This window comes from Chiloscyllium punctatum, chromosome 30 (genome assembly GCF_047496795.1).
Source record: "Chiloscyllium punctatum isolate Juve2018m chromosome 30, sChiPun1.3, whole genome shotgun sequence".
Taxonomy (NCBI): Eukaryota; Metazoa; Chordata; class Chondrichthyes; order Orectolobiformes; family Hemiscylliidae; genus Chiloscyllium; species Chiloscyllium punctatum.
The window spans coordinates 47,970,213-47,993,414 of record NC_092768.1 but is presented as its reverse complement, the minus strand read 5'-3'; the positions used below and the strand labels follow the sequence as shown (position 1 = coordinate 47,993,414).

General features: G+C 43.3%; 1 protein-coding gene and 1 pseudogene across 2 annotated transcripts in view; one reads left to right on the top strand and one right to left on the bottom strand.

Annotated features, from left to right (window-relative positions):
* The window catches only part of LOC140455668 (uncharacterized), a 66,320-nt gene extending 45,065 nt beyond the window's left edge, over positions 1-21,255 (top strand). Inside the window, exons 1-3 of one of the 2 annotated variants that reach the window (XR_011952931.1) lie at positions 10,567-10,660; positions 11,162-11,254; positions 14,647-21,255. Coding sequence is in view for 1 of the 2 variants with exons in the window: in XM_072550669.1 (XP_072406770.1) it covers positions 11,625-12,953 (1,329 nt within the window). In the remaining variant the exon portion in view is untranslated. Of the gene's footprint in view, positions 1-10,566; positions 10,661-11,161; positions 11,255-11,624 lie in introns of those variants that run through there. The other variant, XM_072550669.1, reaches the window with a different exon arrangement.
* Positions 1-23,202, bottom strand: part of LOC140455670 (uncharacterized) — a 72,967-nt pseudogene that overhangs the window by 19,327 nt on the left and 30,438 nt on the right.

Here is a 23,202-nt window from a genome sequence, read left to right as displayed (position 1 = left end):
TGAAAACCGAGGTAAGTTGCTCTCTGACAGTTTCCTGGGACTCCACAACCTTTCCAGAGTCCCAGGATATCGCGGTGATCTGGTGGTCTGCTTATGCTGCGGTGGATTGCTACCATCTTGGACTCCCCCCAAATCTTCATTGTAATTGGCATCGATTTACTGGCCACATTGATCTGAGTGGCAGCTATTTCAGATGGCAGTTATAAGTTGACTGTATTACTGAGAATCTGGAGTTACATGTGGAACAGACTATGTAAGGATGACAGATTTCCTTGCCTTAAGAATATTCCTGAACCAGATGGAATTTTACAACAATTAACATAGCTACATGGGCACCATTAGTCTGGCATTTAATCCCAGATTTTTGTGGATATAAATTTCACTACTATCTCTGGTGAAATTTGAACCTGGGTTCATTTGATTACTAAACCAGTGACCATACCACTGTGTCACCAACTCCCAGTCTTTTGGGCAATGATGCATTGGAATGGAATGTCAGTGAAGGAATAGTGATATAGTCCTAAGTCAGGACGTTGTGTGATTGGAAGGTAACCTGCTGTTGGTAGTGTACTCATGCATCTGCTGCTCTTGTCTTTCAGGGTGGGAGAGGCTGTAGGTTTGGAAGGTGCCATGAGAGCAGCCTGTGTGAGTTACTGACGTTCATCTGTAAAGTTTGTATCACTATTGTTCTACTATTAACCTGCATCTCCCCATACAGCTAAGGTCATGGACCGTCTGTGCTGAACAGAACAACCAGCAGGATTCAGAGCTCAGTCCTGGTGGAAGAATGAAATACGCTCAGGGGTCCTGTACTGCTTAATAAATACTGTAGTAGGGATGTTGGAAATCTGACATAAAACAGAAAGTGCTGGAGAAACTCACTTAACATTCTGAGTCTAATGTGAATTGTTCAGGCTAGTTCTGAAGAAGACTCATATTGGACTCAACATTAACTCTCTCTTTTCTCCATAGATACTGCCAGACCCGCTGAATTTCTCCACTATTTTCTGTTTTATTCCTGCACTAACCTCCTTCCTGAGCATAGGATGGAGAGTGAGATCATCCCTGACCTCATCCCTGAACAATCTGGCTCCAATTGTAATGTTGTGGCGCTGTGTACTTTTAAACTAAGTCCACCTCTCAGGGGTGGGTATGAGGTCGAATCAAAGCCTGCTTTCATTGGGAATGTGGATTATAGACAGATCCATTCCACATTATTGCTGCCAGGTTCGAATGTAATTCCTCAGGTTCTGTGTCCCTGTATATCATCCTCCATTGCCACTTATTGAAACATAAACATATAAAGTGAGTGAATACAATGTTTATACACTGCATTGAACATGACACCAATCACATCACAATGTACTTCCCTGAAACAAAACTGCTTCAAGTGATAATACATAATTTCTTTAACTGTTTGCTTTAGTTAAATTCCTTGACAACTCGGCCACAACCACATTGTGGCTGAGGGTTTATTCATGTTTCTATTTGCTTTTATCCGTGTGATCCAGCAGAAATTGTCCAAAGATGGGGGTGCGAATCAGAGCCACATGTCTGAGAGGAGGTCAGTTGCAGACGGGACAGTGACAGGATATATTGAATCTATCAGGAAGGTTTCTCACACAATGAAACAAAGGGATCGGTTAAAGTGTGTCTGCTTTAATGCAAGGAGTGTCTGAAATAAGAGTGATGAACTTAGAGCATGGATCAGTACTTGGGGATACAATGTTGTGGCCATAACGGAGATGTGGGTTTCATAGGGACAGGAATGGTTGCTTGATGTTCCAGGGTTTAGAACGTTTAGAAAGAACAGGGAGTGTGGAAAATGCAGAGGGGGTGTAGCATTGCTATTTAGAGAGTGCATCACAGCTACAGAAACAAAGGTTGTTGAGGAAGGTTTGTCTACTGAGACAGGATGGGTGGAAATCAGGAACAGCAAGGAAACAGCCACCGCATTGGGGATTTTCTACAGACCAACTAATAGCTATAGAGAGATTGAAGAATGCATAGGCGTGCAGATTCTGGAAAAATACAAAGGTAGCAGGGTTGTAGTTATTGGTGATTTCAATTTTCCCAATTTCGACTGGAACCTCCTAAGTGTGGATGTTTTGGATGGAGCCATTTTTGTCAGATGTGTTCAGGAGGATTTCCTTACTCAGTATGTAGACAGACCGACGAGGGGAGAGGCCATTTTGGATTTGGTGCTCTGCAATGAGCCAAGACAGGTGTCAGATCTCACGGTGGGAGAACACGTTAGTGACAGTGATCTCAGCTGCCTAACATTTAGCATAGCCTTAGAGAGGAAAAGGAACAGTTACTGAGGGAAGATATTTCATTGGGGAAAAGGAAATTATGATGCTATGAGACAGGAGTTGGGAAGTACAGACTGGGAGCAATTGTTCCTCAGAAAGGGTACAACAGACATGTTGAGACTATTTAAGGAGCAGTTGTTGCGAGTGATGCACAAATTTGTTCCTCTGAGACAGGTAAGAAGGGGTAAGATTAAGGAACCTTGGATGACGAGAACAGAGGAACTTCTCGTCAAAAGGAAAAAGGTAGCTTACGTAAGGTGGAGGAAGCAAGGATCTAGCACAGCTTTAGAGGATTACAGACTTGCTAGAAAGGAGCTCAGAATTGGACTGAGGAGACCCAGGAGGGGGCACAATAAAGGCTTGGCAAAAGGATTAGGGAGAACCCAAAGGCATTTTACTTGTACGTGAGGAATAAGAGAATGATCAGGGAGAAGGTAGAGCCGATCAGGGATAGCGTAGGGAACTTGTGCATGGAGTCTGAGCAGATAGGGGAAGCCCTAAATGAGTTTCTTGCTTCGGTTTTCACCAAGGAAAGGGAACTTGTTGCAAATGAAAACTTAGAGGAGCTGGGATACAGTCTTGACCAGATCAAGATTGATGAAGTTGATGTGCTAGAAAGTTTGGAAAACATTAAGCTTGATAAGTCTCCAGAGCCAGACCAGATTTATCCTAGGCTGCTCCGGGAAGCGAGAAAGGAGGTGCTAAGCCGCTGGCGAGGATATTTGTCTCCTCACTCTCCACAGGAGTCGTACCGGAGCATTGGAAGGAGGCGAATGTTGTTCCTCTTTTTAAGAAGGGAAATAGGGAAATCCCTGCCTGACTGGACAGACCAGTCAGTCTTACGTCTGTGGTCAGCAAAGTTTTGGAAAGAATTCTGAGGGATATGATTTCTGACTATTTGGCAAAGCAAAGGCAGTCAGCATGGCTTTGTGAGGGGCAGGTCATGCCTCACGAATCTTATTGAGTTCTTTGAGGAGGTGTCAAGACAGGTTGAGCAGTAGATGTGATGTATATGGACTTCAGCAAGGCATTTGATAGGGTTCCCAATTGTAGGCTCATTCATAAAGTCAGGAAGTATGGGATACAGGGAAATTTGGCTATCTGGATTCAGAATTGGCTGGCTGACAGAAGGCAGAGAGTGGTTGTAGATGGAAAGTATTCTGCCTGGAGGTCAGTGTTGAGTGGGGTCCCACAGGGCTCTGTTATTGGGCCTCTGCTCTTTGTAGTTTTTATAAATGACTTGGATGAGGAGATTGAGGGGTGGGTCAGTAAATTTGCAAATGACACAAAGGTTGGAGGTGTTATCGATAGGAGAGAGGGCTACTGCAGGCGGCAGCGCGACATAGACAGGATGCAGAGCTGGGCTGAGAAATGGCAGATGGAGTTTAACCTGGATAAATGTGAAGTGATGCAGTTTGGAAGGTCGAACTCGAATGCTGAATATAGGATTAAAGACAGGATTCTTGGCAGTGTGGAGGAACAGAGGGATCTGGATGTGCAAGTACATAGATCCCTCAAAGTTGCCACCCAAGTGGATAGGGTTGTTCAGAAAGCATATGGTGCTTTGGCTTTCATTAATAGGGGGATAGAGTTTAAGAGCCATGAGGTTTTGCTGCAGCTCTACAAGTCCCTGGTGAGACCACACTTGGAATATTGTGTCCAGTTCTGGTCGCCCTACTATAGGAAATATACAGAGGCTTTGGAGAGGGTGCAAAGAAAGTTTACCAGGATGCTGACTGGACTGGAGGGCGTGCCTTATGAAAAAAGGTTGAATAAACTCGGACTTTTCTCTCTGGAGAGAAGGAGGAAGAGAGGAGACCTGATCGAGATGTACAAAATAACGAGAGGAATAGATAGAATAGCCAGAAACTTTTCCCCAGGGCAGGATTGACTGGTACGAGAAGTCATAGTTTGAAGATATTAGGAGGAAGGTATAAAGGAGACATCAGAGGTAGGTTCTTTACGCAGAGAGTTGTAAATGCATGGAATGCGTTGCCAGCAGTGGTGGTGGAAGCAAACTCATTGGGGACATTTAAGCGACTGCTGGACATGCACATGGATAGCAGTGAGTTGAGGGTTGCATAGGTTAAGTTTCTATATTTTGCATTAGGATTAAATCTCGGCACAATATCGTGGGCCAAAGAGCCTGTTCTGTGCTGTACTTTTCTATGTTCTGTGTCCTATGTGCATGTTAGGTGGATTGGCTATGCTAAATTGCCCATCGTATTCAGGGATTTGTATGTTAAGTGTGTTAGCCATGGGAAATGCAGCATTTTAGGGAAAAGATAAGGTGAAAGGTCTGGATGGAATGCTCTTCGGAGGGGTGGTCTGGGCTTGTTGGGCCAAATGGCCTGTTACCACACTGTAGGGATTCTATTGAATGGATTGTATCATGAATGTTAAATAGAAGTTACATCAGTTTGGAAACTCCATATATTTTTTATTTTTATTTACTTTTCGGTTGAGGACCAAAATGGTAAATGGATATTGCTTTGGACCAAGGTCTGTGAAAGGAGGTGATGTAGTCAAAACAAGTTTTTGGAACTGTGGATCTTCTTCCGATTTGCTGTCAAACATGTCGAAGAATGCACATAGAACACTGATACTTTCAGTTTCAAAGCCTCCGATGATGAAAAATACTAATCCCACGCAAGAAATCTCCGTCAAACATTTACCATGATGTTGAACAGGGGTGGACAAAGTTAAAAATATCACGCAACACCAGGTTATCATCCAACAGGTTTATTTGGAAAAACTAGTTTTCGGAGCGTTGCTCCTTCATCAGGTAAGCTCTGAAAGCTAGTACTTCCAAATAAATCTGTTGGACTATAACTTGGTGTTGTGTGATGAAGAATGCTATTCCCACACTAGAAATCTCTGTCAAACATTTACCAGGGGAACTGTGACATCAGCTGCAATAAGTGAGGTTTTATTCAGATGGGACAGTGACAAGTTTAAATCTCCACCTGATCTGCTGCTAAAAGTCACCTCCATTTCCCCGGTCAGTTTCCCAAGTTTCAGGAAACTCATGTTACTCCAGAAATATTTGGATTGACTGTGAGAGACGTCAATCAGAGAGTCCACCCACTCTGCACATTGTCTCCTCTTCCTCTTCCAGAGCTGGTTCACTTCCTATAGGGACTGAAAACCAAGTGAGGAGATGGTGAGTGAAGGAGCAGCTTTTATACAAATTGTATCCCATAATATCCACACCAATCTTCAGGCAGTCTGACTATCCTGTGGGTAATCAGGGGTGGAAATGTCCCATATGCTGTGTGAGAAGATCCAGCTGAGAGAGCTGTTTACTCGGTGCTTTGTGCTGAACTGTTTGACTGGAGCTGTGTGTTGGATATTGAGTGTGTTTATTGGAAGCATTTCCCTCTGATTTCCAGGGTGAGTTTTGTTGATGGCTCATTCCTAAATATGCGAAGGTGAGGTGTCATGACCTTGGAGGTGCGGAGTGCCCGAGCATTCTTACTGATTTCCTATTGTTTAATGTGTGTGTTAGGAACTAGTTATTCTCCTGTGAATGGTCAGTGCTCTCTGTGATGTTGCTTGTCTTTTGAAATTCTGACAAAACCTTCCAGAAACTGATTTCTTTAATTTGCTGAGAAAAGCAAAAGAGACTTGCATTTATGGGGAGCCTTTCACCAGATGGGACTTTGAACAGATGAGCCGACGAGTTGCCGATGGAGTTTAATCTAGATAAATGTGAGGTGTAACATTTTGGCAGGCCAAATCAGGGCAGGAATTATACACTTGATGATATGGTCCCGGGGGAGTGTTGTCTAACAAAGGGACCTTGGAGTTCCTCAAAAGTGGAGTTGCAGATAGACAAGGCAGTGAAGAAAGCTTTTGGCATACTTGTCTTTATTGGTCAGTGCATTGAGTCTCGGTGTTGGGAGGTCGTGTTGTGGCTGTCTCGGGGGACATTGGTCTGGCCACTTTTGGAAAACTGGTCAATTCTGGTCTCCTTGTAATAGGAAGGATGTTAAACATAAAAGGCTTCAGAAAAGATATACAAGAACGTTGCTGAGGTTGGAGAGTTTGGACTATAGGGAATTGCTGGGGCTGTTTTCACTGGTGTGTCAGAGGCTGAGGGATGAGCTCATAGAGTCAGACAGCACAGGAACAGACTCTTTGGACCAACTAGTCCATGCTGACCAGATTTTCTAAACTGACCTAATCCCATTTGCCTGCATTTGGCCAATATCCCCCTAAACAGTTCCTATTCATGTACCCAGCCAGATGCCTTTCAAAAGTTGTAATTATACCAGCTTCCACTACTTCCTCTGGCAGCTCATCCCATACATGCACCACCCTTTTTGTGTGAAAAATTGCTCCCAGGTCTCTTTCAAATCTTTCCACTGTCATCTTAAACATATGCCTTCTAGTTTTAGACTCCAATGCTGTTGGATAAAGACCTTGGCTATTCACAATATCCATGTTTTTCATGATTTGGAGATGCCGGTGTTGGACTGGGGTGTACAAAATTAAAAATCACACAACACCAGGTTATAGTCCAACAGGTTTAATTGGAAGCACACTAGCTTTCAGAGCAACACTCCTTCATCAGGTGATAGTGGAGGGCTCAATCCTAACACACAGAATTTATAGCAAAACTTTTACAGTGTGATGTAACTGAAATTGAGCCCTCCACTATCACCTGATGAAGGAGCGTTGCTGTGAAAGCTAGTGTGCTTCCAGTTAAACCTGTTGGACTATAACCTGGTGTTGTGTGATTTTTAACCATGTTCTTCATGATTTTATAAACCTCGATAAGGTCACCCCTCAGCCTCCGGGGAGAAACAAAGCTCCAATGGACATTGAACATTGTTCATTGTGCAACAGAAGTGTTGTCTGTTGTTGTTGTATAAGATATCAGAAAGTGCCCAGGAATTCAGTCAGAGCAGCATGATTCCCCTCATGGTTCATCATCTGACTAAACTTCATTGTGAAGCAGTCTCCCAGTGAGGTGACAAACTCTCTGTGAAGGGAGATAGAGTTAGAACCTCAGTCTGGCAGCAGAACAATATATGGATTGCTGCAGATGGATTTGAACTCTGTGTCATCATTGGAAAAGGAGTAGGCTATTCTGTCACTCAGGCCTGTTCTGCCATTCAGTGAGATCATGGCTGAACTGTGGCTGAACACCATAAACTTGCCTTTGGCTCATATCCCTTTTGCTTAAAAGAAAATCAATCTCAATCAAAATTAACAACTAATCTCACCATCTACTGCCATTTGTGGAAGAGAGTTCCAAATCTGTACCACCCTTGATGTGTAGAAGTCGTGGAGACATATTGCTCGGAAACAGACCTTTCGGTCCAACCAGTCTGTGCCAACCTTAATCCCAAACTGAACTAGTCCCACCTGCTTGCTTCTGGACCAGACCCCTCCAAACCTTTCCTATTCATGTACTTATCCAAAAGTCTTCTAAATGTCGTAATTGTGCCCATATTCACCACTTCCTCAAAAATTTCATTCCACGCGTGAACTACCCTCTGTGTAAAAACATTTGCCCCTCATGTCTGCCCCTGAAGGACATTTCTTCCTCCTAATGTTCGGGCAGTACAGTGGCTCAGTGACTAGTACTGTTGCCTCATAGCGTCAGGGACCCGGGTTCGATTTCTCCCTTGGGCGACTGTGCAGTTTGCACGTTCTCCCCATGTCTGCATAGGTTTCCTCCGGCTGCTCTGGTTTCATCCCACTGTCCAAAGATGTGGGGGTTAGGTGGATTGGACACGTTACGTTAGCTGTAGTGTCCAGGAGTGTGCAAGCTAAGTGGGTTTGCCATGGGAAATGCAGGGTTACAGGGATAGGGTAAAGGGTGTGGGTTTGGGTGGGATGCTGTTTGGATGGTCAGTATGGACGCGATGGGCCAATGGCCTGCTTCTATACTGTAGGGATTCTGTGTGTCTTTTTAAAATCTCTCTCCTCTCACCTTAAAAACATGGCTCCTAGTCTTGAAATCCCACATCCTAGAGAAAAGACTACCATTAACTCTATCTATACCTCTCATTATTTTATAGACTACTATGAGGTTGCCTCTCAACCATCTACTGGATTAGTGGTGCTGGAAGAGCACAGCAGTTCAGGCAGCATCCAAGTAGCTTTGATATCGACGTTTCGGGCAAAAGCCCTTCATCAGGAATAAAGGCAGTGAGCCTGAAGCGTGGAGAGATAAGCTAGAGGAGGGTGGGGGTGGGGAGAAAGTAGCATAGAGTACAATGGGTAAGTGGGGGAGGGGATGAAGGTGATAGGTCAAGGAGGAGAGGGTGGAGTGGATAGGTGGAAAAGGAGATAGGCAGGTCGGACAAGTCCGGACAAGTCAAGGAGACAGTTACTGAGCTGGAAGTTTAGAACTAGAGTGAGGTGGGGGAAGGGGAAATGAGGAAACTGTTAAAGTCCACATTGATGCCTTGGGGTTGAAGTGTTCCGAGGTGGAAGATGAGGCGTTCTTCCTCCAGGCGTCTGGCGGTGAGGGAGCGGTGGTGAATGAGGCCCAGGACCTCCATGTCCTCAGCAGAACTACCCTCAGTGAACAAATTCCCAATCTGACCAGCCTTTCTTTATAACTCAAACCTTCCATACCTGGCAACACGTGTCTTAGCCCCTGCAGATCAGCTCTCATTGCCGCTTTATTGAAGACTTTCAATCAGATCACCCATCAACCTTCTAACTTGTAGAGAAAACAAGCCTAATTTGTGTCATCTCTCCTCATAACAAGAAGCAATGAAGGTTGTCCCTTGAAAATGCAGTCCCCTATCCAGCATGAATGGGATAGGATAGGGTAAGGTTGCGGGTAGTTCCTGATCTCAGTCCAGATAGAGATGGGTCCATGGGCAGAGAGGTAGGCAGCAGTGAGGGAGCAGATCACCTGGACTTGTTGGTCATTCTGACAAATCTGGTCTTGAGGGATGCAAGCTCTATTCTGTTTGCTGTATTTCTGAACATAGATTTCTCAGTAGACCAATAGACTGTGGTGTTTATATCATGTTTATATCATCTGCTGCTTCTGCCATCACTCATTTGTGTGATGTGAAGTTAAATACTCGGAATCAACACTTTTTGAGTTGACATTGAGCTTTGAAGAGACTGCTTGTTCTTCCGTGTTGATATGAAGTCTGAAAACTGAGCTCCACTCAGCTCAACATTACTCCACTGAAAACTCAAAGCAGTCTTTGCAAGTTCCTGGCTGTGGGGATTTGCTCTTTCCCTGAACTGGTTCTCACCTCAGTGAATCTGATCCTGGGAAAATCATGAGCTCCAGATGGATGTCACAACAAGCAGCTTTGATCAAACAATCAAAGTTCAATACAAATTGACATCATTTCTGAGACAGCAGTCAAGTCTCCTCAGATCACTAAATTTAGACTTCAAGATAATCTGAGGATGAACTACCTAGATCTGAATTGATTTTTTATAATCATCTTGTATTAGGTTATCAATGAAGCAATCAACGGCGAGGCACATGAGGAGATATTTGGACATATCACCTAAAGCCTGGTCAATGCAATATGTTTTAAGGAGGATCTTAAAGAAAGGAAGTGAGGGGAAGAGGCGGAGAGGTTTAGGGAGATAATTCCAGAGGGTGCAGCCTTACAGCTGAAGACACAACCATCAATAGTGAAGCGACTAAAATTGGAGATGTTCAAGAGTCTAGAATTGAAGGAGTACAGAGGATCTTGAAGGGTTGTAGGGCTGAAAGAGATCACAGAGATAGTGAGGAGTGAATCCATGGAATGATTTGAAAATAAGGATGAAAATTTTAAAAGTTGTCTGAATGGGAACAGTTACTGGTAGGCACAAGAGTGATGTGTGAACAGGACTTAGTGTGAATTAAGATTTGAGCTCCCAGTCTCTGGATTATTAAGCCATAACAATTTACCTGCCATACCTGAAGACATATTTATTGAAATGTTAATGACTTCTTTGAAGCACAGAAACAGAAAATAGAAGCAGGAGTAGGCCATGAGATTCCTGGAGCCTACTCAGCCATTCATGATGATCATGGCTCATCATCAAGCTCACTACCCTGAGCCCCCTCCACCCGCCCCATATCCTTTGATCCCTTTGGCTACAAAAGCTTAAAGATTTTACTTGAGGGCCTCAGCTATTCCCAAAAGACTAGGCTTGTCCAATGCTGTAGCTGAGTGAGTCCAGTGGATCAAGTTTTCAAGGACAAGTCAGCCCCTTCCACAAATGAAGAGATGGAATTGGAGGAAATCATGTTTCCCTTTCCTGTTTTACAGAAGGATTGCACCGCACTATACCAGAGAATACAGAGAGGATAGTCACTGCAGATAGATCCTGACCATCACACAAGGAACAACTGCACAACTGTGGTAAGACATCCAGTCCCTTCTCAACATTGTTCAATCAGCTACACTGAAGCAACATTTTCCACAGCTTTGAGCTCTTCCTGCCCAATGTGTTTTCTTCACATAGTGTTGGAAACAAAGGGGGACAATTCCAAATTGTGATTCAATCAACATTTATACTATACACAATATTTTCCATGAGTGAATAGTGCTTAACCGTGGATAGAACTGGTTGTCACCAGCACAATGCAAACTTGTAATGAATTGAAGGCCCATTTTACACTTTGTCTTTTTCATTACTATCACAGTACCTGGGAAGATGGGATGTGGATGGAAAGAAAGTAACTTGGTTGTCTGATCCTGGTCCCTGCTGGAAACAGAGGGTGTGTGACAGTCAGTGAGAGAAAGAAAGGGAATAGCAGACTGGCACTCACTGTGGAACAGTCTTTAACGGAGGAGTCAGCCCATTCCACAAATGAAGAGATGGAGTTGGAGGAAATCATGTTTCCCTTTCCTGTTTTACAGAAGGATTGCACCGCACTACACCAGAGAATACAGAGAGGATAGTCACTGCAGATAGATCCTGACCATCACACAAAGAACAACTGCACAACTGTGGTAAGACATCCAGTCCCTTCTCAACATTGTTCAACACAGAGAAGGTTAAAACCATTGTCTGGAGATCAGTCAGGTCAGGGGGGCTTTGAGATATCATCAGATGTGAAACTGGTCAGTGGTGTGGAGCCTTCCATCAGAACCAGCCTTTCTGAAGGTTCGGCTGTGGGTGATCAGTCAGGGTGAGGCTGGGAGGAAGTGTGAGTGGGCTCAAGATGAGTTTCCATCATTTATCCAGCCTCGTCAATCACTGACTCAATTTATAAAGGCGGTTTGAATATGAGGTGTGTGAGGAGGACTCCCCAACTGCATCTGTTGTACAACTAATGACAAAACAAACAGCTTCATGGAAGATAAACCATTCAAGTGTGAGGTATGCGATCGAGCTTTTGCAAAGTCATCAACCCTTGTGAATCACCGACGCATCCACACTGGGGAGAGACCATTTAAGTGTGAAATGTGTGACAAAGCATTTGCTCAGGTGTCGGGCCTGGTGAATCATCGACGTATCCACACTGGGGAAAAACCTTTCACGTGTGAGGTATGCAACAAGTCATTCTCAGAGTCATCGACCCTCCGGATACACCTACGCATTCACACAGGGGAGAAACCATTCTCATGTGAGGTGTGTGACAAATCATTCTCATCATCATCGGATCTCCGTAAACACCAACGCACGCACACAGGAGAAAGACCATTCATGTGTGAAGTATGTGACAAATCATTCTCGTATTCATCACATCTCCAGACACATCGACGCATCCACACTGGGGAGAAACTGTTCAAGTGTGAAGTGTGTGACAAGTCATTCTCTGATTCATCAAGTCTCTTGCTCCATCAGAGGATTCACACAGGCGAGAAACCATTTACATGCAAGATATGCAACAAATCATTCTCACAGTCATCAACCCTCCGCATACATCAACGTATTCACACAGGGGAGAAACCCTTTACATGCGAGGTGTGTGACAAAGCATTCTCACTATCATCGAATCTCAACACACACAAACGCATTCATACTGGGGAGAAGCCGTTCAGGTGTGAGATGTGTGATAAATCATTCACACAGTCATCAACCCTCAGCATGCACAGACTGATTCACACTGGGGAGAAAGCATTCACATGTGAGGTGTGTGACAAATCATTCTCAAGTTCATCAAGACTTCTTCTCCATCAGAGGATTCACACGGGGGAGAAACCCTTCACATGTAAGGTGTGTGATAAATCATTCTCGGTGTCATCAACACTTCGCAGACACCAACGCATCCATACAGGGGAGAAACCATTCACATGTGGGTTTTGTGACAAGTCGTTTTCAGATTTATCACACCTTCACAGACACCACCATATCCACACTGGAGAGAAACTCTTTAAATGTGAAGCATGTGAGAAATCATTCTGTGACTCATCAAGTCTCCTGCTCCATCAGCGGACTCACACTGGGGAGAAACCATTCACATGTGAGGTGTGTGACAAATCATTCTCAGTGTTAAATTCCCTCCACAAGCACCAACGCATTCATACAGGGGAGAAACCATTCACATGCGAAGTGTGTGACAAATCATTCTCTGAGTCATCAAACCTCCGCAGACACCAACGCATTCACACAGGAGAGAAACTGTTCATGTGCCAAGTTTGCAGCAAATCATTCCAGAGGTCCTGGAACCTCCTGCTCCATCAGAGGATCCACACAGGGGAGTAATTCTTCAATTGTAGGATGAGTGTTGAACCTATTGTAAGTTTTTTGACCACCTAGGTCAAGATAGGGTTCACACAGGGAAGAAATGCTTTATGTGCAATGTTTGTATTAAGGTTTTCGCACAGTCAACATATCCGTTCTCTATCAACACATTCTCACAGGAGAGAGAGCCTGTCAGTGAGTGTTCACTAATGAAGCCTTCCCACAGTTTGTGGACGTCCTGGAAACCGCGCAACAACTACCTGACCAAGTTCTTGAACAATTTGTAGTCAGGATGTTTGAACCTTTACGCAGTCTCACTGTGGAGGATGTTCAGTGGGACTGGGACACAGAACAAGAAGCAGCTTTCACTCCCATCAAACAACTAGTGATGACATCACCAGTGCTGAGGGATTATGATGTAACAATGGAGTCACCCTGCAGTGTGATGTCAGTGAAACAGGACTTGGAGTAACCCCCAGACAGTGAGGACAACCCACTGTGTTTGTATCCAGAGTTTTAACACAAACTGAACAACGCTACACAAATCAAGAAAGAGTGTTGATTACTGTCTTTCCTTTCACCAGTGTCTATTTGGGAGGGAGAAAGCTTCTTCAAAGCATCTTTCTGAAGCCACTTGTGTTTGCTACAAAGAATTTGCTCTGGTTGTTTGTTTGCATAGATATCACTTGGAAGTGAAGTACATTCAAGGGAAGCAGATGTACATTGCAGACATTGTGTTGGGAGCTGCTCTCTCTTTGAAATACATTAATGCTGGTACAGAGTTTGAGATCTTCCAGATTCAACAAGAAGAATCAGCCCAACATGTTCTGGAAGGCAGCAAACCACATCTGTGGTCATTTCTATGGTTGGCACCAGCTTCCTGGCTGATCATTAATAAACCAACATTAAAGATATTGAAAATAGAATTTATACTGTATGTAACTTCCATTAAAAATTCCTGATATGGTCAGTTTAAGACAGATTATGCTGATTAAGTGAATACAAATCAGTATAAATTCTCAGCCAAAATGATGTACTTATGGTTGTTACCAACTTGTCAAGCACTTATATTGAAGCAACAAGTTTTTTAAAATGTTTGTGATCAGTTGAAGCATTTTTATATAAGGATTGTGATTGTGATCTGATTTGACTTCATGATCAATGCAGTGTGTAAATATCTCCTAGATAATTTGTAAGACAAGATATAACCTAAATCCACAAGCATCCAATCTCTCTCCACCAATGCTCAGTAGCAGCAGTGTGCACTATCCACAAGATGCACTGCAGAAATTTGTCAAGGCTCCTTAGGCAGCACCTTCCAAACCCACAGCGACTTATATCTGGAAGGCCAAGAGCAGCAGATACATTGGAACACCACTACCTGCTATTTCCCCTCCAAGCCACTCACTCTCCTGACTTGGAAATATATTGCCATTCCTTCAGTGTCTCTGGGTCAAAATCCTGGAATTCCCTCTCCGACAATGATATTGTTCTACCTATGGACAGAAGCTCAAAAGAGTAACATACCACCACTTCTCAAGGGCAACTTGGATGGATGATAAATGCAGGCCAGGGAATTTAAAAAATACTTCTGCTTAACCTTGGTTTTAGTCCTTGATTTTAATAATTTGTATGCTAATGTTTTGTTGGTCTTTTGGCGTGACTTTTGTATTTATAAACTCAATTGTATACAGTTCTTGACAATCTCATATAGGGAATAGACAAAAGGATGTTTGAAGAGAGGAAGACAACAATGAATGAAAAAAATCTACAATGGACAACATTTTGATTACTGTTTAGTTGACAAGGATCAAAAAGATATGATTTTCTGCTTCGAACAACTTGAAGATCACGTTATTTCGGCCTGGGCTTGATAAGATGAGAATAGAGACTATTTACCTTTAAGGAGGCTATGGATAATAGTTGCTTCAGTTGTTTCCTTCCAACTGTTGGATTCTTTCCAAGGCTGGCGAACAGGAAAGAGATGGAGACGAGGCATGAATCTTAAAGATTGTCTTTATTGAAAGCACTTCTTCGTATATCTTCAAGCTTAAGTTTTATTTACTGTGAGTAGATGTGGCTTTTTATACAGCATTGCAACCGACGCTTGTTTATACAGTATTCTTAACGGTTATTTGTCCTTACTGTGATAAACAGACATTTTCTTTACAGAGTACTTACTGATTCTACTTCTCTTACACAGTTAGCATGACTCACATAGGCCTGACAGCACTTACAGTTATGTGCCCCTTGAGTCATCCTCATTAACCCAATCACATTTGCTGTTCACGTGTGACTTTAGTCATTCACCTTAATCATCCTAACTACCTTCAATTGTCACTCTCCACAACTCTCCCATTTGATTCTATCAAAGCACAGTACAGAATCGCAATCTTTAAACATAGGAGCTGGAGAACTCTTTTTTTTGTGCTGGAGAACTGGACTGAACAGAGCAAATTTTAGCAGGCATCATAAAGCAGAGAAGCATTGCAAAAGGATGTAAATAGCAATTAAAATAATGAGAAAGATCACTATGCCCTGGACAATGGAAGTGCCCAAGGATCCTAACCATACTGTCGCCCAACTCCAAAGGATGTTTTCAGTTGTGGGGTATTTGAGTTTGTCAGCCTCTTTATTGATATGATCCACAAAGTTGATAATTTTTTCCAAATTGTCAGGGATTTAAGTGCAGCATTCCTTCCCAATGAGGAGACATGTGCCTCCTTTTTCAGAGAGAAGCCAGTCTAGAGCCATTTGGTTTTGTAAGGCAGTTGTGTGATTGGCCACCCTTTTGGCACCGATTTTATGTAAAGCCTGGGCAGTGTCATTTTCTATCTGCTCCAGGGCAGCAGCCAAATTGCGGGATTCCCTGGCCAACCTCGCAGTGCAATATATGGGAAACATTACGGAAAATAATTACTTGGTTTCAGTCATGGCAGGCTTGCGCATAGTAGAGTGGATATGAAGCAGTTTAGTAAGGTGGTACATAAATGGAACCACATAAGCAAGATTACAGGAGCCAGGATGGGGGTAACCAAGCATTCGTCTTGTGGCCACAAACAAAACAGATACCATTAAAAGAATTGAAATGGGTAATAATTTCAGGGAACCAGTTTTGTTGAAAAGTGCCTTCATGATTGGCTTTGTGAAAAGTTAGAAGGCTATTAGAGCCCTGTGTGAGGAGAGAGCTATTACAAATCCCTTTGGTCAGAGGGGGAAAAGAGACATTATAATATTGGGAGAATCTGCTGACTCCCACGAATGTCCCATTTCCTCAGTTGCAGTTCTGGTGAGAGTGATAGGGGCTCTGTGTCTTCCTTCATACAAAATGCTAGTCAGTGTAACAAAATGGGAGAGGAGATGGTGCAATAGTCTGGTTGGTATCATTGTGGAAGGGCGAAACAAGGTACCCTGCAGACCACTGCTTTTGTATTAGCCGGTCAGTGTTGACTGTATAATGGCCAACCTTCAGTCCGTAAACCCTCCTGATTTCTGGGCAGCAAACTGTTCTGTTTCAGCGCCTACTCCACCACTTCGGAGACATTGAAGGGGAATGGCCATAATGGGACTCCTCCTTTGGATTGGGTCAGAATATGGGCACACACTCGACAACTGGACACATTTCAGTAAGGCCTTTGATAAGGTTCCATATGGTAGGCTGCCCTGGAAGCTTAGGTCACATGGAATCCAAGGTGACCTAGCAAATTGGATACATAATTGATTTGATGATAGGACGCAGAGGGTAATAGTGGAAGGATGCTTGTTGGACTGGAGGCCTGTGACTAGTGGAGTGCCTAAGGGGTCGGTCCTGGGTCCATTGCTGTTTGTTATCTATATCAATGATTTGGATGAGAATATGCAAGGCATGATTATTAAGTTTGCTGATGACACTAAAATAGGAGGAATCACGGACAGTGAAGAAGGTTATTAGAAATTGCAGCAGGATCTTAATCAACTGGGGAAGTGGGCCGAGAAATGGCAAATGGAGTTTAATATAGATAAATGTGAGGTCTTTTTTGGAAAGTCAAATTAAGGTCGAAGTTTCATGGTGAATGGTACGGCCATAAGCTGTGTCATGGAAAAGAGGGATCTTGGAGTTCAGGTGCAGGGTTATTTGAAAGTGGAGTCACAGGTAGACAGGGCAGTGAAGAAGGCTTTTGGCACACTGGCCTTCAATCTGGGCACTGAATACAGAAGTTGGGAAGTTAGAACACAGAACAGTACAGCCCTTCGGCCCATGTTGTTGTGCCAAGCATTTAACGTAAATCAACCTAATGTAAGATCAACCTAACCTAAACAGCCCACAATTTACTGCCGCCCATGTGCTTGTCTAGCAGTCGCTTAAATGTTCCTAATGTCTCTGACTCTACTACCACCGCTGGCAATGCATTCCATGCACCCACTACTCTCTGCATAAAGAACATAAAGACATCTCCCCTATACATTCCTCCAATTATGAACCCTCGTGACAGCCATTTCTGCCCTGGGGAAATGTCTCTGGTCATCTATTTATGCCTCTCATTACCTTGTATACCTCTATCAAGTCACCTCTCTTCCTTCTTCTCTCCAGTGTGAAAAGCCCGAGCTCACTCAACCTCTCTTCAAGAGACAAGCCCTCTAATCCAGGCAGCATCCTGGTAAATCTCCTTTGTACCCTCTCTAAAGCATCTACATCCTTCCTATAATGAGGCAACCAGAACTGGACACAATATTCCAAGTATGGTCTAACCAGGGTTTTATAGAGCTGCAACAAAACTGTGCGGCTCTTAAACTCAATCCCTCGTTAATGAAAGCCAAAACACCATACACCTTCTTAACAATCCTATCAACTTGAGGGATCTATGTACATGGACCCCAAGATCCTGCTGTTCCTCCACACTGCCAAGAGTCCTGTCTTTAACCCTGTATTCAGCATTCAAATTTTTCCTTCCAAAATTAATCGCTTTGCATTTATCCAGTTTGAACTCCATTTGCCACTTCTCAGCCCACCTCTGCAACCCGTCAATGTCATGTTGTAGCCTGCAACATCCCTCGACACTATCTACAACAGCACCGACCTTTGGGTCATTGGCAAACTTACTAACCCACCCTTCCACTTCTTCATCCAAGTCATTTATAAAATTTACAAAGAGCAGAGGCCCAAGAACAGATTACTGCAGGACACCACTGGTCACCGACCTCTAGGCAAAATACTTTCCATCTACTACCACTCACTGTTTCTTTCAGCCAGCCAATTCTGTATTCAGACAGCCAAATTTCTCTGTATTCCATACCTCCTAACTTTCTGAATGAGGCTATTATGGGGAACCTTATCAAATGCCTTACTGAAAATCATATACACCACATCCACTGCTTGACCTTCATCAACTTGTCTCGTCACATCCTCAAAGAACCTGATAAGGCTTGTGAGGCATGACCTGCTTCTCACAAAGCCATGCTGATTACCTTTAATCAAAATATGTTTTTTTCCAAATAGTCATAAATCCTATCTGTCAGAATTATTTATAGTACCTTGCTTACCGCAGACATAAGACTGACTGGTCTATAATTCCTGGGGATTCCCCTATTTCCTTTCTTCAACAGAGGAACATTTGCCTCCCTCCAATCATCTGGTACTACTCCTGTGGAGAGTGAGGATGCAAAGATCATTGCCAATGGTGCAGCAATCTCATTGTTTGGTTCCCCTAGTAACTTTGGATATATCTGGTCCGGCCCTGGGGATTTATCTATCTTGATGCTTCCCAGAATTTCCAGCACATCGACTTCCTTAATATCAAATCTGTTCAATCCTATTAACTTGGTCCACAGTGTTCTCACTATCAACATGGTCCCTCTCTCTAGTGAACACTGAAACAAAAAACTCATTTAGGGCCTCCCCTACCTCTTCAGACTCCAGGCCCAAGTTCTCTCCACTATCCCTAATTGTCCCTACCCTCTCCTTGATCATTCTCTTATTCCTCACGTAAATGTATAGAATGCCTTTGGGTTTTCCCTAAACCTTCCACCAAGACTTTTTTGTGCCTCCTTCTAGCTCTCCTTAGTCCATTTTTGAGTTATCTAGCTACCCTGTAATCCTTTAAAGCTGTGCCAGATCCTTGCTTCCTCAATCTTAAGTAAGCTTCCTTCTTCCTTTTGACAAGAAGCTCCTCTGCTCTTATCGACCATTCCTTGCCTGTCTCAATGGGACAAAGTTATCCCACTGCAGCAAACGCTCCTTAAACAGCCTCCACATTTCTGTTGTGCCTGTCCATAGAACAATTGTTCACAATTTATACTCCACAGCTCCTGTCTAATAGCAATATAATTTCCCCTCCCCTTCCCATACTGTCTATTCCTATCCCTCGCCATTGCTATGGGGGTAAAAGTCAGGCAGTTGTGGTCACTGTCACCAAAATGCTCTCCCACCGAGAGCTCTGTCACCTGGCCTGCTCATTGCCTAGCACCAAATCCAATATGCCCCCATCCCCACCCCAGGCAGCCTATTTACATATTTACATATTCCTCCTGGATACACCTGACAAAATCAGCTCCATCTAGACCATCTGCACTAAGGAGGTTCCAATCAGTATTGGGGAAGTTGTACTCACCCATAGCAACAACTCTGTTACATCTTCACCTTTCCAGCGTTTGCTGTCCAATTTGTTCTTCCATCTCACTGCTGCTATTGGGGGGTCTATAGAAAACACTCAATAAAGTGACTGCGCCTTTCCTGTTACTGACTTCCACCCATACTGTCTCAGTAAACAGACCCGCCTCAACAGCCTCCTTTTCTACAGCTATGATGCACTCTCTAATTAATAATGCTACTTCCCCCTCTTCTCTTACCCCCCCTCCCTGTCCTTTTTAAAAGTTCGAAATCCTGGAACATCCAGCAACTATTCCTGCGTCTGTGAAATCCATGTCGCTGTTATGGCCACAATATCGTCGTTCCAAGTACTGATCCATTGTCTAAGTTCATCACTCTTGTTCCTGACACTCCTTGTATTGTAATAGACATACTTTAATCCATCCCCTTGCCCTAACAACTGTGTATTATTCCTGACAGACTCTCTGTTGCAGTTGTACAGGACGTTGGTGAGGCTGCACTTGGAGTTTTATGTCACCTTGCAATTGGAAAGACATTATTAAACTGGAAAGAGCGCAGAAGAAATTTACAAAGATGTTTCCTGGATTCAATGGTCTGAGTTATAGGGAGAGATTGGACCATTAAGATTTTTTTCTTTAGAGCATAGGAGACTGAGGAGGGATCTTATAGAAGTGTATAAGATCATGAGAGGCATGGATAGGGTAAATGCACCCAGTCTTTTTCCCAGGGTTGAGGACTCAAGGACTAGAGGGCATCAGTTAGAGGGGAAAGAATAAAGGGGAACCTGAGAGGACAATGTTTTTACGCAGAGGGTGGTACGTATATGGAATGAGCTACCCAAGTCGTTGAAGTGGGTATATGAACATTTAAAGGGTATTTGGACAATACATGGATAGGAAAGATTTAGAAGGATATGGGCCAAGTGCAGGAAAATGGGGTTATTGTTGATGGACATTTTGATCGGCATATTGAGATCCAGCCAACTATGCCAAGTTGTTGGGTTTTTGCAAGGACAAAGAATAGGAGCAAGACAGACACCAGCCAGGTTGTCTTTCTTGAAAGTACTTCTTAGTATATCTTCAAGCTTAAATTTTATTTACTGTGAGTAGATGTGGCTTTTTATACAGCATTGCAACTGAAGCTTGTTTTCTAATATTTTTATGGTTATCAATCCATACTATGATAAACAGATGTTTTCTTCACAGCGTATTTATTTATTCTATCTCTCTTACACAGTTAGCATGACTCAAACAGGCCTGACAGCTTTTACAGCCATGCGCCCCTTAAGTCATCTATGTTAACCCGATCATATTTGCTGTTCACGTGCTACTTTAGTCATTCACTTTAATCATCCTCACTACCTTCAGTTGCTGCCATCCAGGTAACCAAAGAGTAAACTCTGATGAATCTACAAAAACTTATATAATTTGAGAGAAAGCCACAAGCTCGGCAGGGGCGAAGGTAAGTACAACTGCCTGGTAACAAACACAGATCAAAGGGGATTGGATAAAAATGATGCCATTGTTGTCTGACATTCTGAAGGGAGTGTGCGAATCAGTCTGTGTGACTCACTTCACACGATAACCATCAGGAACTTGGGAGGGTCAGCATGATCATTAAGGGGAAATGGTCTGTTCAATCACTGAGGGTATAAAAGGTCTCGTTCAGCAGTCTGACCACGAGAAGATAGGATATAGAAAATAGTTTTATTGTCATGTGTACTCCATTGGGAAGTACAGGAGTGCGTTGATAAGTTTTTCACAATTTCTGCCTCTTATGGCACCATCTTGGGTACAAGTACCTAGGTACAAATCTTGGATACAAAAGGGGAAGAAAAAATGGTTCAGAGTTTTAAACAGAGTTTTAAAAAATATTAGAAATAAGACATAGTTAAGGTCTTATTAATTCAGGTAAAAAAAATGCAAATAAATATTACATTGCAGAAGCTCAGCGCAGGGCCTCCACACAGGACCTAACTGCCTCCTGCAGACCCGAGTCCAACAACCATTCCCCTCCACTCCAAGCCTCTGGACCGCCCCATACGGAAACTGAGCTGTTCTAAGGTAAGTTCTAGAACTGCCTCCCCCATGCCAATCTCCACCTGGGACTTACTCCCCATATGCTGCTCTGGCACTCAGGTGGACCCCTTATCACACACTTATCATCAGCTGGCCAATTGCCAGTTTTGAGAGTTCACTTTTGACAGCAGCTCCATATATGTAGCTGTGTGACTACATTCTCAATAAAAGAAATGTGTAATTACACCACAGACTTGTTTTGCACCATTGTATATCCAGAGTAAGACAAGAATCTGGTGGACAGGCTGGGGAATAGAGAGGAGGTATCTACAATTTCTTTATTCACTTTGCAACATGGCTGTGTTTCAATAAATGGAGGTCGGGACAAGAGAGGGAGGGTTATACAGGAAGCTCAGAGCCTGGGGAGTCATTCATGTGGTTCTAACAACTTTATCCATGGAGGATTTGAAAAACAAGTTCAAAACTAAGTAAAAATAAGGCTGAACTTTCCTGTGAAGACTGTGAGAATCCTTGGGTTTTATTTCTAACACACTGTTAGAACTGTGTCTAAATAATAAGTTTCCCGAGCGAATGAAAGCAGAACAGTCCATCAGCAGAACTAATTGAAGACAACCCCTTAAGATGACCATTCCAGTTGACACCAGGGACAATGATTTGTGAATGAGTGTGCTGGTGAATTATCAGGCTTGATAACTGTGAACACTCGTTCTTACAATATCACGTATGAACGTGCTATCACCGGTGTGAAGGCATTGATGATTCATGAGTGACGATTACTTTGCGAAAGTTCGGTTGCGCACCTCACACTTGAAGAGTTTCTCTTCCATGACGTTGTCCTTGTGTTAAACCGTTGCACAACAAATGAACAATATGCATTAGCAGACAGTACAAAGCTGTGGAGCTTTCCTCACACTTGAACTGCCTCTCACTGTATGAATGAGTCAGTGGATCATGAGGCTCGATCAATGTCTGAAGCTCTCACCACCACTTGGAGCCACTCACACTTCTTCCTAGCCTCACCCTGACCAATCACCCACAGCCGAACCTTCAGAAACGTTGATCCTGATGGAAGGCTGCACACCCCTGCCCAGTTTCAGATCTGATGAAAGCTAATTGACCCCACTGATTTCCAGGTGATGGTTTCACTGCCCAACTTTCTCTAAGCAATAGTGTAAAGCGACACAATTGGGTAGTTTATCCTTGGGGGATGGTTGAAATGTACTTGCAGTCCATCCCCTCTGTTTTCTCTGGTGTAGTATGGCACAATCCTTCCGTAAAACAGGGAAAGGAAACATGATTTCCTCAAACTCCCTCTCCTCTTTTGCTGAAGGAGCTGACTCCTCAGTTACAGACTATTCCACGTTAAGTGCCAGTTTGCAATTTCATAAGTGGGGGGGTTCAGAGCCAAATCCCATCTTTTTCCACATTTGAATGTCACACATCCACTGTTTCCATCAGGAACACTGGATAATGGCCAAGAGCAGACAATTGTGACTACTTTCTTTTTTCTGTCCAGACTCCCAACTTCCCAAGCACTGAGGTCAATGGAAAAGGCAGTTGGAGTATAAAATGAGCTATCTATTGTTTATGAGCTGGAATTGTGACAGTGAGAATTTGTTGAATATTAAAAATACAAAGAAAAATG